General features: G+C 46.5%; 1 protein-coding gene across 3 annotated transcripts in view; it reads left to right on the top strand.

Annotated features, from left to right (window-relative positions):
* Window positions 1–16,374, top strand: part of Carmil1 (capping protein regulator and myosin 1 linker 1) — a 295,091-nt gene that overhangs the window by 151,448 nt on the left and 127,269 nt on the right. For all 3 annotated transcript variants that reach the window (XM_029563000.1, XM_008831899.3, XM_008831900.3), the window contains exons 9-11: window positions 6,824–6,899; window positions 12,457–12,545; window positions 14,884–14,978. In XM_029563000.1, the coding sequence (XP_029418860.1) occupies window positions 6,824–6,899; window positions 12,457–12,545; window positions 14,884–14,978 (260 nt within the window). The remainder of the gene's footprint in view (window positions 1–6,823; window positions 6,900–12,456; window positions 12,546–14,883; window positions 14,979–16,374) is intronic.

Below are 16,374 nucleotides of genomic sequence, written 5' to 3'. Positions count from 1 at the left end.
GGCTGGGTTCCCAGCGCCCATGTGGTGGCTAACCATCTAGTGCCCTCTTCTGGCCTCCTTGGACATTGCATACATGTGCACTTACATGCAGGCCAAACACTCATTCATACATGTAACATAAAAATAAGTAAACAAATAAATCTGAAAAAGCCACAGTTCTTCTAATGTTTCCGGGAGAAACAGCAGGCACAGGAAAGGGGTAAAAGGGAAATTTAGCCTGAAAGTAATAACCAGAGAAATGACGTTCCTGTGAGGCCACATCTCAGATGTCGGAACTGATGCTTCAATAGGCTGCCAGAGCTTAGAGTAGTAGAGAACGTGACAAGATCTGTATTTGACACTTCCTGCCTACCTTCCATCTACATTTCAACTCTCCACACTGTCTCCATGTATTAGTATCTTAATGTTTGTTTTGTTGAGATGGCATCTTACTGATCGGAGGCTCAGAGTCCTGCATTCCCAGTTCAGACCTTGACCTCGACACAGGGTTTGCAGAGGAACTTCCAGGACCCTGGACCAGCCAGACCCGAGCTCCCCATTCTCTGCCTCTTCTGTCCGGTAGAGAGCTGCTAAGCAGCCGGGACTCGGAGGTGTTCCAAGGCGGCGCTTCATTCACCGTTGTTTCTACGTTGATTTCTAACATAGGAACATCGCACAGTCTGTCCGTGCTGCCGTTGGTCCATCATCCTACATACTTTTTGTCTGTTAATGAACAATGCTGTTAATCTGCTTGTTCCTTAGAGAAAAATGGGCAGATGTGTACCAGGATGCAGAGAAGTGTAAATTCAACCATTATGTCCACCACTTCGGTCAAGAAACAGGCCCACTGTCTTTTCCTGGACTTGAGTATAACGGTCTCCAGTCAGGGTTCCTTCCCCACCCCCCACTCTACCCAACTGTAATAATTTCCTCAAAAGTTCTTGAGTTGTTATGTGGACATACACTATTCTAGTTTGCTTCCCCATTGCTGAGATAAAACGCCATGACCAAAAAAGCGACTTGGAAGAAAGGGTTTATTTGGTTACAGGTCACAATCCATTCTGAGGGAGGCCAAGGCAGGAGGTCAAGGCAGGAGCCTGGAACAGAGACCATGGAAGGCCGATACCTAAGAAAGCACATGTTCAGTTGCCTTTTTCATACAGCCCAGGCCCACCAGCCTAGGGTTGTTACCACCCACAGTGGATTGGACACTCCTACATCAAGAAAATGCCCCATAGACATGCCCACAGCTAAGTCTGATAGAGATCATTCTTCAGTTGAAAACCAAGGTTAACCATCATATTTGCATAGTTTGATTAAGGTAATTCTATAAATCAATCTGGTACGAATTTTCTGTTCCAGTTTGCCCCTTGTTCAAGCCTGTACACACTCTTTCTACCCGGAGCTTTTCCCATCCCTCCAATGCCTTTGGTCTGATTGTGCAGACTTTAGCTTCCGAATCATGTCCATTCACCCAGTGCTCAGTATATTAGCTTTTTGAAAATCTCTTTTGCTGAAAAGCTGATGGTGGCTTCCTTTCCTGCAGCCCAGCTTCCTTACATAGCTGTTAAGCATCATTTCTGGATAGGACCAGTCCTGGGTGGATATTGCTGTGTGATAAACCCCCAGCCTTAATGGCCCACAGTACATAATGACTCACAGTACCTTCTCTATTCACACCCCTGGTGGGTGATGCCAGTTGGCTGGTGGCTGAAAAAATCTCAATGAGCTTCTTTGCTGTGGCTCTGCCTTCTTCCTGGCAAAGCGTCTGAGCTCCCTGGGTGAACTTGCAAGAAACACAGCGCGGCAGAAAGTGAACACAACCTGTTCTAACCTAGCTTGAAAGTCACGTGCCATTTCTGAAGGAAATTGTGACTTTTCTACTTTTTGGCAATCATAAATACCTCGACCATAAATAAGAACATTTAAGTCTTGGTCTGAACATAGATGTTTATTTCTGTCCGGCAAATACCCAAGGGTAAGACTAACAGGTCATGTAAACTGTGCATGATAAACTTAAGACAGAATGAAACTATTATCCGCGCTGGGCATGCCGTTTGGCCTTTTGTGCCGAGTTTGCCATTTCCAGCTGTGCTACGTCAGGCTGTTGTCTGAGGTTTTGTTAGTCAACACCTGTGTGTGTTGGAGGTGGTACTTGATTCTGGTTTCAGTTGTGTTTCTGTACTGTCTAGACCTGAGCCTCTTCTAATGTGCTTTATTTGGTGAAATTTCTCTTTAGATCTTATGTTTACTTTTAAGATTGGGAGTTTGATTCTTCATGTGTGTGCATGGTATTGTGCATGCACGTGTACAGGCGTGCTTGCCCATGTGGGCACGTGTGGAGGCCAGTGGGGATACTGGATGCCCTTCTCAATTGTTTCTCATCTTCTCTGAGACGAGGACTGTGGTGAGCCTGTGTGACTGGCCTGGCTGGCGGGTGAGCCTCCCAGGACCTGCCCTGTTTCATGCTTGCAGTGCTGGTGTTACAGACCTTTGCCACCTTGCCCTGCCTTTCTACGGGGGCTGGGCATTGTGCTAAGGTGCAGTTTACCCACTGAGCCGTCTCTTCCCAGCCCAGCAGTTGCTTTTACTGCTGAGTTTTCAGAACTCTTTGCACACTTAGGATCCAAGTCCTTAGTTCCCGATACCTCCTACAGTTATTTTCTCCCAGTGCATGGCTTATTTCCTCTTCAGAGGGGATTTTGAAAAAGCCCAGTTAAGTGTTTTCATTCATGAATCATGTTTTCAGTGTTAGATCTCAGACTCTTAGACTGAGTCATGCTGTTGTGTTTCCCATTCCATCCTCCTGGAACGTGTCTCCCCTGGCTCCCTCTTCCAGGGCTCAGTAGCTTCCTGTAAGAACGCGGTGGCCTGTCTTGGTGAGTGCTCCCTCTTCCAGGCACCCACGGCGTGCCTTTCCTGCTGCTCTGTGGACTTCTCTCTTGGATGGCCTGCTAGGCCATGCCAGGCTGTCGTTATCACAGGGCAGGCACCGGGTGCCAGGTTCATCGTTGCATTAAGCCCCGTGATTCGTGTGTGGTGACTGGCACTTACTGAATATATGAATGAATGGAGTTCCTGGGTACATTCAGCTGCCCATCCTGCACGTATCTGACCTCCACATGTCTGTCCTGCACACGCCTGTCCCTGATTACTTTAAGTGCTCTGTTCTGTCCTTCCGCCCAACTGGCTCTGTCCCAGCTTTGAAGCCTTGTGAGCTCTTCCCATCTGTCTCCTAGCAGTCTTTCTTATCCCCCGTGTAGAGGTGTGTGGGGGTGTGCCAGGGATTTGGGGGTGGGGCACAGAGAACAAATCATCACTCATCTCAATCTTCAGAGCCTAATAACCTTACCCAACACTAAGCATTGCGACGGCGTCACTGGATGCATTAAGATACGTGATTGTCTCCTAATTTTTTTTTTTTGTTTTTGAGATAGGGCCCAGTCTTGATTGGCCGTGAAGTATTTATGTAGCCAAAGATGACCCTGAATTCCTGATCCTCCTGCTTCTCCTTCCCAAGTGCTGGGATTATAGGCATGAATCACTGTGCTGGATAGTGTTAGTGTCAACTTGACACACCTGGGTAGAGGGAGCCTTACTTGGAGAATTGCCTCCATAGGACTGGCCTGTGGCCATGTCTGAAGGGCATCTTCTTGATGAGTGATGTGGGAGGACCCAGCCCACTGTGCGTGGTGCCACCCCTGGGCAGGTGGGCCTGTGTTGCATAAGAAAGCAGGCTGAGCAGGGGCCAGGGGAGCAAGCCTGTAAGCAGCATTCCTCCACGGTCTCTGCTTCAGCTCTTGACTCCAGGTTCCTGCCCTGAGTTCCTACCTTGGCTTCCCTTGATGATGGACTGTGCTGTAAAACAAACAAACCCTTTCCTCCCCAAGTTGGTTTTGGTCAGTGTTTTCATCACAGCAATTGAAAGTAACTAGAGCAGTCACCATGCCTGAATTTTTGTTTTAAGGTGTATTTATTTATTTATTTATTTAGGGATAGGGTTTCACTGTGAGCTCTGACTGACCTGGAACTCCATATATAGACCAGGCTGGCCTCAAACTCAGAGTTCTCTGCTTTCCAAGAGCTAGGATTACAGGTATGTACCATCAGTCCTGGCTAGATTTATTTATTTTTATCTTATGTGTATAAGTATTTGGTCTGCATGTATGTGCACTATGTGCATGCAGTGCCTGTTGGGGCCTGAAGAGGGCATCACCTTCTCCTGTCTTGGAGTTATAGGAGGCTATAAGCTGCCATGTGGGTGCTGAGAACTGAGCCAGGTCCTCTGCAAGAGCCGGGAGTGCTCTTAATCTCTGAGCCTCCTCTCTAGGTCCTATGCTTGGCTTTTAATCTAAACCTTTTTTCCCCCTTTTTAAAATAACCCTAAGTTAACACATAGGTGTGTGAACAGCAGATTTGGCAGATGGAGGCCGCTGAGCTGGCCTGCCTGCTACTCCTTGTGTTGTCTTCATTGGCTGCCTGTGGGCCCGCGTTTCATACAGGGTGTATCCAAGTCTAGACACGGGTTGTGGTTCTGTGGGTGTAGACCCGAAAGAACCCGAGTCAGAATACAGAAGTGCATTAGAGCCCCGTTCACGGCAGCCAAGTTAGGGAATCAGCCTAGGGGTCTGTCAGCAACAAACTGGGCACAGAAAACACAGTCTGTTTGCACAATGGAGTTTCAGCCACAAAGAACAGAATCATTTGCAGGAAAATGAATGGAATGGTAGCTTATCACTTTAAGCAAAGTAAGTCAGATTGATTAAGACAGGCATCATGCAAAAGTTCTTCCACATGCGTGGAACCTGGCCTTAGGGGTGGGTGGGACGGCATGGGGAAAGGTTGGGAAGGGTGACAAGAAAGCCAAAGAGGCTGTCATAGAGAGAGAGCAGGAGGCTAGTCACAGGGAGGAGGCAAGAGTAACGGGGGTGCAGTGAATATGATCAGATATGTTCTGTGCACGCAGGGATATGTCACAGTGAAACTCGCTGGATGGTGCCGTTAATATGCCTCCCAAAGGAGAAGGACCCAGCTTAATGCAGAAAAGACCCTCCTCCGTCCCCCACCCGCGTCTCCCCTCACACCTCTGCACATCTGTCCCTTTCACTGGGAAGCACAAACAGTTCCTCCAGGTTGTCTGCCCATTTAAACGGGTGGCTTGGGTGAAGCAGAGGTGTCTGTCTCCCTTTCTCTGCAGTGTCAGTGGAAATTGGAGTGCCAGTGTCTTTTCAGGCTCTTGGGGTGAAAGGGATACGGCTGTGCCAATGCCATGGAACTAAAATCAGAACTTAGGTTTCAAAGAATTTACAGTCTGAGGTGGTAGGAGATGGATGGGCAAGCGACAGATGATACTGTACGGGAATGGAATGCTCTGCGCTGGGGCTTCTGGGAAGGCATGTGAAGAAGGCATGGAAGGGCACGTGGACTTTCAAAACTGAGCTCAGCAGTGGAAGATAATTTGGCCTGTGCAAGCCTGTGGTGCGATAAATGACTCGGAAGTTGTCTGTGTTTGTCTGGAGTAGGAGGGGGAATGTGTGATGCAGCGGTGGCCAAGGAAACAGAGGGAGACAGGGACCTCATGTGCCAAGCTTCACCCCGTGGCTCAAGAGTTATATGAGGCATCAGACGGAATCACACCTGCTCTGTCTCATGGGCGTGAGCCCCAGTGGGAGCTCTAAGGACCACCAAATGGCCTTGGGATGCTCGCTGAGCACTGAGAAGCCACTCTGTGGCACATCTTGTCAGTTTGTGGCATTATTCTTGCTTTTGGAATAAAATAACCTCTTCCCAGAGAACGTGTAGGATTCTCGATGCTTTATACATTTGCGAAGGTGTGGAGTCAGATTTCTTCCTGAACAGGAAGTTTGACAGCAACAGTCTCTTTTCCTTGGAAAGCAGGAGTCAGAGATGCTGGGGAGATTGAATTTTGTGGAATTCTGCCTGCTTCCTGCTGAATGAAGATCTGCTGTGGATAATGTGATCGTTTACAATCAAAATAGTTTGACAGGGGCCGAAGAGATGGCTCAGTGGTTAAGACCATTGGCTTCCAGAGGATCCAGGTTTGATTCCCAGCACTCACATGATGGCTAACAACCATCTATAACTCCAGTTCCAGGGGATCCAACACCCTCTTCTGACCTAGGGTATTGTATGACATAGGGGCACTTACACACATTCAGCCAATACACTCATACACATAAAATAAAAATAATTAAAAAAAAAATAGTTTGGCAAGGCAAGGGACACAGCCAGTGGGTAAAAGTGCTTTCCTGGTAAGCCTGACAACCAGAGGTCAATCTGGAACTAGTGTAGAAAGTCAGATATGGTGGCACACATCTTTAATCTCAGTGTTCCTACTGTGAAATGGGAGCAGCACTCAGTGAGGGGATGTCTAGAATGACTCTTAAAAGCTGTCTTCTGACCTTACATGTGCACGCAAGTAAAGCTGAAGAAATGCAATGTTGTCTTTTTGTTTGCTTTTTTTTTTTTAAGATGGAGCCTCAAGTATCCCAGGCTGGCCTTGAACTTGCTTTACAGCCAAGGTTGACCTTGAACTCCTCATCTCCCTGCCTCTACCTCCCAAGTACTGAGATTACAGGTATGGACTACCATATTCAGCTTGAAAAGACAGTGTCTTAAGCGGGGTGTGGTGGTACACATCTTTAATCCCAGCACTCAGGAGGCAGAGGCAGGTGGATCTCTGTGAGATTGAGGCCAGCCTGGTCTACATAGTAAATTCCAGCGGGGGCTACAGGGAGACCCTGTCTCAAAAAGATCCCCCCAAATGTGTGTCTTGGCTCTCCTGCAAGACTCCCTTCAAGCTCTCTATTATCTTTGCCTCTAGAGACCTGATCCCCATCATCGCCACGCTGGAATATAACCAGTGGTTCACCAAGCTGTCCTCCAAGGATCTCAAGCTGGTAAGTCACTGAAGATGTAGCCAGAGCCTCTTAGCTTTGCTGCATTTCAAAAGCTGTGAAATACCGTGTTTTGCTCCTGGACTCCTGAGCCGTACACACTTCATTTCTTGAGGAGATAAGTGAGCTGCATAACATTTTGTAATGTGTAGTGTGAGATGCTTCAGAGAAGCTATCCCTGTTTTCAGTTGCTTCATAGAATAGAGAGGCTCATTTAGTGCGGTTTTGGTGCTCACTGGAAAGCTGATACGAGCTGTTCGAGTTACGTCCGCATAGCCACAGACAGCTGCTTTCATGTCCCACGGTGGCTCACTGGAAAGCTGATACGAGCTGTTGGAGTTACGTCCGCAGTCCCACGGACAGCTGCTTTCATGTCCCACGGACAGCTGCTTTCATGTCCCCCTTGCATTTCATTTTCACCCAGTTTCCCTTGTGAAGAGATTCAGGAAATAGTAACAGCTAGACTTGTTCTGATTGAATTATAACAGTTAATGTTAATTCTGTAGACACCCTCCTTTGTGTGTGTGTGTGTGTGTGTGTGTGTGTGTGTGTGTGTGTACACATACATGCATGTGTATATGCAAAATGAAATCTGTTCATTTCATATGGAATACCGGTCTGTTTGACTAGTGGAGATGAGATGCTCTGCTGGGGGCCATATGGACAGGTGCTTATCCATGAGTTAGCTTTCAGATGCTTCATTGACTAGTGCAGATGAGATGCTCTGCCGGGGGCCATATGGACAGGTGCTTATCCATGAGTTAGCTTTCAGATGCTTCATTTAGATAAGGAATAATTAAATATTGTTTTTATTGGAGACTCTGAGCTTTCAGAGTTGTAGAGTCTGAGGGCCAGAGTTTCATAACTAAGAGACTAGGAACTGAGAGGGTTCTACAGAAATGGAGATTGAGACTGTCTGGGGGACAGGCTACGTAGGTATCTGAATTTGTCTAGTTTGGGTGTGACTTAGGCATTGTGGGTGCAAAAGTGGGCTGAACTCATTGGGGGACCCCTTAGGAAAACAGCATGGAGTCAGAAACTGGAGCTTCACACTATGACTGTTACCACTCGGCTGTGGGACCTGAGATAAGTCACCCAGCTCCCTGGGTGCCAGCTTCCTGCATGCCTATTTGGTGAGGTAGTTAGCATTCATGTCCTGTTTATCTCTGTCCTGTGCTTATCTGACTGTGTGGCTCATTGTAGCCATGTGGCTTCATAAATACAGAATAAATTCCCTGAAATGATGCATGAGAGGCACAGTCCCTGACTGACAAGGTGTTTTCACATCTGTTGACTTTCCTGATTATTATCATCACAGTCAGATTAGTGAACTTGAGAAACAGATGTGGGAGTGGGTCTGATGGGAGTGCAGTGCAGCCAGCTAGGTAGCCACGTGTTTACTCACTGTGATGGGGGGTGACCTGGGAATGAGCATGTAGCCACGGTGGACATCACGGAACTGGAGCCTCGTGTTTGCCAGGGAGGTTGTCCAGGATGGAGCCAGCAGGGGGTGCAGCTGGGTGAGGGGAGTCTCTGGAGGAATGAGAACTGGATTAGCTCAGGGATCCTGGGATCGGAACAGCACATACCCAGCCGGTCGGTGTTTCATCGTTAACCCTCCCAGGTATCACTTTCTTTCAGCTGCTTTACTGTTCAGAACAGATTTTCCCAGAACATTTCATCCTGGGAAAACAAAGAACGGCAGGACTTATACACCCTCAGGTGTCCTGGGATGGAGGGGAGGAGGGGGACGGGCTTGGAGGACTGACTGCTTTTACTGCCTTTATGTTAAATGAGTTAAATGTAAGAATACAACTGCACTTTTGTGTGTACACTGCCGAGGGTCGAGGCCAGGGCCTAGGCTGGGATGAAGCAGCAGTTGCCACTGATCTGCAGTCCAAGCCCTTTCATGGACTCAGTTTTAAACATTTGCTATTTTGAAATTAATATAGTCTTTGCAAATATTACACAGTAAATTTTCTGGAAGAAGATAGTTGAGATATCACAGAAGAGATGGTGGAAAGAATGTAGGATGGGGGGGATGGGGGAGGGGTGCTCCAGAATGCCATCTTCTGGATACAGCATGGCCGACGCACCTGGGAACTCAAAGCAGCTGTGGTCACTTGCCCAAGATCAAGCCAACAAGATGAGTCAGCATTCCAGCGGGTAACACTAAGCGGACTCAGTGGGTTACTACAACCAAAATAATAGATAAATACATAAATAAATGCAACAGAGAACAAAGAAAGTAGCTAATTTACCATCGTCCAAAACTATAGGAAAGGCTACTTTTCTGCTGGTAGTGTCAACTGAGAACCTTTAGAACTCTCTCTAGGATGGGCTTATTTGAAGGAACAACCAACACACATTTGGGACTTTGTAACAGGAATGTGTCTTTCCTCAAGCAACACAAACTCTCAGGATTGTTAAAATGATTTCTTTTAGCCCAATAAAGGCCTCCTTTCTCGAAATAGCACAAGAAAGATTTGATTTATGTGTTCTGTGCTGATGTTTTGAAGCCAGTTGGCAATCACTAATCCAACTATCTATCTATCTATCTATCTATCTATCTATCTATCTATCTATCATCCATAAATCCATCTATCATCTACCATTTATCCTCCTATCTCTCTATCTCCATCAATCCATCTATCATCTATCATCTATCTATCTATCTATCTATCTATCTCCATCCATCCATCCATCCATCCATCCATAGTGCATGTATGTCTGCCTCAGCTGCCCTGGTGCTGGGATTGTAGGCATGAGCTGCACTGCTCATCTCTGAATGCAACATTGTTAGCAGTGAGGATCAGTTTTTGCTCAGCTTTCTTAGTTTGTAACTTAGGCAGGTCAGTGTTTGTTGCGTCTTCTTAAAAGTTTTTTTTTTTTTTTAATATCTTTTTGAGACAGGTCTCCCGGTAGCCCCAGCTGTCTTGGAACTCACTATGTAGACCAGGCTGGCCTTGAACTCAGAGAGATCCGCCTGCCTCTGCCTCCTGAGTGCTGGGAATAAAGGCGTGCCCCACTGCGCTAGGCTGGGCACACAGGCCAGACCTTTAAAAAGTCTTAAACAATGACACCCTATGCCAGGCAGTACATTTAGTTCTTGTTTTTGTTCTAGAATTAGTTCTATGCTTCTTTCATTTTGTGCTAAGTCACTTGTTACCTTTTATATTCAGTTTTTATGTGTGATTTTTTTTTAAGCTAAACACAGGATTAGCGAGCTAACGTATTCATGTTTTAGAAAGTCAGTTTTTCTAAGCACATGTTGAATGTGGCAGACATGGAGAGATCTATTGTCGTTACCACATTTTACTTCCTATCTAGGTTTGTGTGTGGGTTTCTTTAAAAACTTCACCATTGTACATTCTTAGATGTAGAAAAGAATGCTTTTCCTGTCATTGGCACTTAATAAAAGTTGGTGCCATTAGTAGGGTCATGAATAACTGGTTACAACTCTCCCCTACTGGACTATTAAAGTGGACCCACCCCATACACACTCTTTAATTCGTTTCATTACAGTGTTTAGACTCAGTGTGGACATGCAGTCCTCTGCTTCGGTGACTTCTTTTCTGGATGCTCTGACAGGAACCTTTACAGTCTTGCTAGCCAGGCGAGGTCATGATACAGGGTCACTTCTGGAAATTAGGAAAGTTCCTGCCAAAGTGCTGCTTTGTGCCAGGACATCACAGAACTCAATCTCCATGCACATACATCATGAGATAGAGTTACGGTACCGTGTCATAATCGCTTCCAGCTTAGTGTAGCTTGCAGGCACTGGGCAGGGGGAGATGGTTTACCCTGTGTTGTCAATCGACTGGGCTGCACGGACCTAGGAACAATCTGAGGGTGGCTTTCTGAACTGCATGGAATTGAACATGTGAGAGTGATGGGGGCCAGCGATCCCTCAGGACTTGGTGTTTCCACGTTGGCGTTTTTGAAAAGATGCCCGCCTAGAGAGCTGTGGACATGACACTTCAAACCCTGTTCTGGCTATGGGGAAAACTGGCTGGGAGTTTGTGATCCAATATGTATATATCAGCTACAATATATTACACGGTGATTTTTAAAAAGAAAGTGCTTTGCTGAATGCTTTGGCACAGACAGGCTTTCTCTTTTGTTTATATCACAAAGGATATAAGTAGACACTAGGTTGTAATGAGTTTTAAAAAAGATTTATTTTTTATTTTATGTGTATGAGTGTATTGCCTGTAGGGTGTTGTGCTGTGTCCACAGAGGTCAGAAGACAGCGTTGGCTATCCTGGGACTGGTTTTACAGATAGTTGTTAGCCACCATCTGAGTGTTGGGAATTGAACCTGGGTCCTCTGCAAGAGCAGCCAGTGTTCTTAAACACTAAGCTGTCTCTCAGCCCCATGTAATAAGGCTTTATAAAATCACTTACTGGCATGTTTGCACATGAGGTCAAGAGCTACCTTAACCTAGTTTTGGAGTAAGACAGTATATAAATAAAAATATGGATACATGAAAATCCAAGGGGAACCTCATGTCCCCCATGGCACAGTTCCCTCTATTCAGTTTCCCTGAGACTGTCACATGAATTACCCATTTTGATTGTTGCAGTTTTGTTTCATTCTAATTACATACTTTTTTATTTAACATGATATCCTAATCCTAACCATTTAAGATGTTTCCATGGGTATGGTAATTATATAGCCACGTACTTTGAAGACACCATTCCCACGAGAGACATTTATTCAGTTCTGTCCTTTGCCTACTTAGCTTTCTCGGTGGCCAAACCGTGATGGGTTTGTCCCGGCTCCAGTGTGGAGCTCTTTGTCCCTTCATCTTATCATGAAAGAGAATGCCTGTAGCCGTTGATTTTATAATGAAATCTGCATACAAAGCTTAGTTCAGTACCTGGTCCATGCTGAGAACTCGGTAATGGTGTCGTCAGTGTCTCATCGTTCTCACCCCTGGCCGTCCTTGGGATGGCCATCACTGTCCTTGGAAGTCCCGTTGCTCTTCCTAAGATAAGGTGACAGAGGCTTGTGGGTACTTGGAGCACTACCAAACGACCCTGTGTTCCTTTATTGTAGTTGTGCATTTTACCTCACTCTGCTTATAGCAGAACGCCATGAATAGGATGACTTATTGTTTCCCACAGTTATGGATACCAGGAAGTCCACAATTACGGCAATGGTTTGTTCTCTGTGATGCGCCCACGTTCTGGTTGGTAAACCAGAGATGTGCCTTTATTGGTGGGCGGGGCAAGGTAGCTCTCTGGGCCTTTTTTTATCTGGTCACTAATCCAATGATTGAGGGCTGGCACACCTGTGATACAATTACCTCCCAAGCCTCCTGATGAGGCTGTCACATTGCCTAGAAGTTTCTGACACAGGGATGAGGGTTGGGGTCGACACCAGCCTACACTATCACATCTCTTGTCCCATTGACCTGAGGGGTGGTACATGGGAACAGGGACTTCCTCACCTGAGCCATGGCGTTCCCTGGACCCACATTTAGTTGAAACCGTGTGTTGTATTGATTTATAATGAACAAGTAAAGTGTTTAGTCAAAGAGTGACTTCTGTTGCAGTCCACCGATGTCTGTGAGCAGATCTTGAGGGTGGTGAGCAGGTCCAGTCGGCTAGAAGAACTGGTGTTGGAAAATGCTGGACTTAGAACGTGAGTATTTTCCTCAGCCTGTTGCTTTAAGTGCTATACCATTTGCTTTTTTAACTGGTCCATAATTTTAAAAAGTTGGGATGCTCATATATGATGTTTTCCCTTTTGAAAAAACAAAATACACAAAAACTATAGGAGTTATTCTCACTGTGACAAAATACGTGGACAGAACAACTTAAGGGAGGGGTCGTTTTGACCTGCAGCTGAGACAGATATGGAGCATCAAGGTGGTGAAGGCACACTGGCAGGGGCTTTGTAACAAGGGAAAACCCTGTTAAATCCCTTCCAGAGGCAGGATGCAGAGAGCCAGGGTGGACCAGCAGAGGGGCCAGGCCATGGCCAGCTAGCTGCAGATCTGTGGCCCTGTGCTGCCAGCCGGACCCTGACTCCCGGTTGCTCCACAGTCTCTAAACAACGCCACCACCTGGGGGGCCTTGTTTGGATTCATGAGCCTGTGGGGGCCATTTTACATTCAAACCCAACCCAAAGCAATCAACCAGTTCATGATACCATCATCATCACGAAAGCCAAGTATTTGGTGTCATTTCCTGCTGCTGTGCTGTATGACATTCCTGAGGTACATGGTGTGGTAGTTTATCATGTGGATGCAGGACAGATGCCTTATGGTCTCAGGCAGCTGATTCAGTTCTACATCCCACTGTCTCTGACTTTAAGGTGCGTTTGGTAACTGTGGTTGTGAGAGTAGATGAATCAATACACATATAGTATGTAGAAGGCACCTTTTGTACTGAAAATGTGCATGCAGCTTTACTTTAGTATTAGTGACAATATTGTTTCATATGATTTTTAAATATTTTATTATTTTTATTACGTGTGTATGAGTGTATTGCCTGCACGTATGTAAGTACACCCATGTCATGCAATGCTCATGGAAGTCAGAAGAGGGCGTTGGATTCCCTGGAACTGGAGTTACAGATGGTTGTAAGCTGCATGTGGGTGCTGAGAATTGAACTCGGGTCCTCTGCAAGAGCAGCCAGTGCTGAGCCGTCTCTCCAGCCCCTCATATGATTTTTAAAGAGATTTATTTGTATTATTTTTAATCATGGGGCAGGGTATGCACATGTGAATGCAGTGCCCAAGGAGGCCAGGAAAGGGTGTCAGATCCCCTGGAGCTGGAGTGTCAGATGATTGTGAGCTGTCTAACATGGGCGCTGGGAACTGCGCTCGGGTCTCTACAAGAGCAGCGCATGGCCCGGATTCCTCAGACGCCTCTCCAGGTTGTTACGTGCTTTTACTGCATTGATCCGTTTCAGTCACTTTTCTTTCCAAGTTCATACACAGCCTTCATCTAGTGGCCTCATAGTCACCTCTAAGCTTTGTTCTGAAGAGCACGGGTTAGAATCTGGCAGAACAAAGACTCTATTGCTGTTAATGACAAGGGTGGGTATTTTGTAGCCATAGCACTTAGTGCATTATTTCAGGCTAAATATAACTAAAATAGTGATTTTCCTTTTGTGTGAAATACAGTGCTAACAACAATAACCTTGAACTCAGTTATTAAAGCAATCAGTTTTGTATTAGTGTTACATGAAGTGAGAGGTAAGACAGTGAACAGCCTACTGGGATCTCCTTGAAAGTAGGTTCATTTGGGCATTAAAACATTAGCCTGTGGTACCATAAAGCATATAGCAGTGGGTCATGAGAGCGGGGTGTTATGAGACATCTGACAAGAAGCCAGGTGTGGAAGGATGGGACTATTTTGCACAGTGATTAAGGGACAGGGTTCATCACAGCAGGGAGGGCATCATGAGCTGGCCGGCCACACTGTCTTCAGCCCAGAAGCAAACAGCCAGCAGGAGGTGAGGCCAGGCTGTGAAACCTCAGGGGCCACCCCGAGTGATCTGCTTCCTCTTGTGAGGCTCCACCTCCTAAATATTCCATAACCTTCCAGAACACTGTTACCAGCTGGGAAGAAAATGCCGGAACGTGGAAGCCTGTGGGAATACTTCACAGGCAAGCCACAGGGCAAATTACCCATTTTTATTTGGTTCTATATGAGGTTTTGGCAAATCAAGGTGAACTGTAATTTGGTTATGAATCTATAAATTCCCTACAAGGGTGTTAATGGATGTTTGCAAATCCATGATAATAGAATGTTGAGGTTGGTTTTGTTTGTTTTGTTTTTGCTCCCTTAGCACCCCCCAACCCAGCTACTGGACCTGGAGCTGCCCCCCCCTCCCCCGGCCCTGCAGGCAGCCCTATGTGGGAATGCGGAGTTGTCTTGGTTTTAGGTCTCACTTTATTTTAATCTTTAAATACTTTACTTGGACGGTTTTGCGTTTTGTCTATTTACTGATGCCATTTTGTTTCCTTGCAGAGATTTTGCACTAAAACTGGCCAGTGCTCTAGCGCATAATCCCAACTCAGGACTCCACACGATCAACCTTGCTGGGAACCCGCTGGAGGACCGAGGTACTGCACTGGACAGGGCACCAGTGATGCCAGAGGTGTGGGGCCACTGCAGTCCTAACGGCCAGGACTGAGGAACAGTATCGATTTACGTTGTGATTCTTCACTCCCAGGCCTCCCTCATTCTTGGCAGTTGACTGGCCCATCTCCTTAAGCCGTAGACCAGCAGGCCCTGTGCCCTTATCCTTGGTAGGGACACTCCCAGCTCTGAGGCTGTTCAGATCCCTGCCCCATGGCCTCAGGACAGTTTGCAGTGTTAGGAGCCACAGAGCTGGGTTCTCTGCTGCTTCAGTTTCTTTAGACAGGGCAGGCCCACACCACACATTCTCAGCCCCTTATTTATTAGTTTTCTGAGACTGGGTCTTGCTATGCAACCTAGCCTGGTCTCAAATTTACAGTCTAACCTCTGCCTCTCAAGTGCTGTGATTATAGGCATGTGCTACTATAGAAAACTCTCTCTTCCCTCCCTCCCTCCTTCCACCCCACCTCTAGGGTCTTGTGCACACTAGGTGAATGCTCTACCACTGAGCTCCATTTGCAGCCCATGCTTTCTCTTAGGATGAATTTAGACTTTGTTGATTCAATAATTGTGTATAACAACCCCTGTTCTTATAATCACCTGTCTCTTGCTCTATGGGGATGGGAAGGAAGCCAGATTCTTGGGCCACTTTAGATTTCTGCCTACCACTTGTATCTTTTAATACCTTATAAAATTTGAATGTGTGAAATTTGATTTGTGGTGAGATTGAAGGACCAGATTTGCGAGGAGAGGGATTCGTCCAACAGTTTGCATCTGGGCCTAGCAGTGTGGCTTAGTGATAGAGTGCTTGCGTAGTGTGTGTGAAGGCCTGGGATCAATTCTCACCAATGCAAAGTAAAAATTTTAAAAAAGGGGGTCGGAGACATGCTCAGTGGTTAGGAGCACTGACTGCTCTTGCAGAGGACCTGGGTTTGGTTCCCAGCACCCCCATGTCAGGCTAACAACTGTCCGTAACTGCAGTTCTAGGAGATCTGACGCCCTCTTTGGGTCCCCGTGGCACTGCATGCGTGTGTTGCATTTACATGTATGCAGGTAAAACACTCATCAAAAACATTTTTAATTGAAACGAAAGAAAAAAAGCATGCATGGACAGCACAGGCGGCACCACGGCTGAGGTGGGGACCAAAGCCTGCGAGGAGTTCTCCACCTCCACTGCGAAGTGTTCATGGGTTTAGGAAGGACTCGCTCCGTCCCTGGAGGGATTTTCTGTTACAGATGTTCTCCAGAGTGTGGAACGAGGGCCTTTCACCTCTCAGTGGAGTTAGGTGTTTGATGAAGGGTAATTTTTCAGCCGAGCTGAGGACACTGATCCAGACGGTTCCACTTTTACCTTCTCGCTTGGATCCTGCCAGCGTATGA

The sequence above is a fragment of the Nannospalax galili genome, unplaced genomic scaffold (genome assembly GCF_000622305.1).
Source record: "Nannospalax galili isolate Female #2095 unplaced genomic scaffold, S.galili_v1.0 scaffold456, whole genome shotgun sequence".
NCBI lineage: Eukaryota > Metazoa > Chordata > Mammalia > Rodentia > Spalacidae > Nannospalax > Nannospalax galili.
This window is presented reverse-complemented; position numbering and strand designations above follow the sequence as displayed.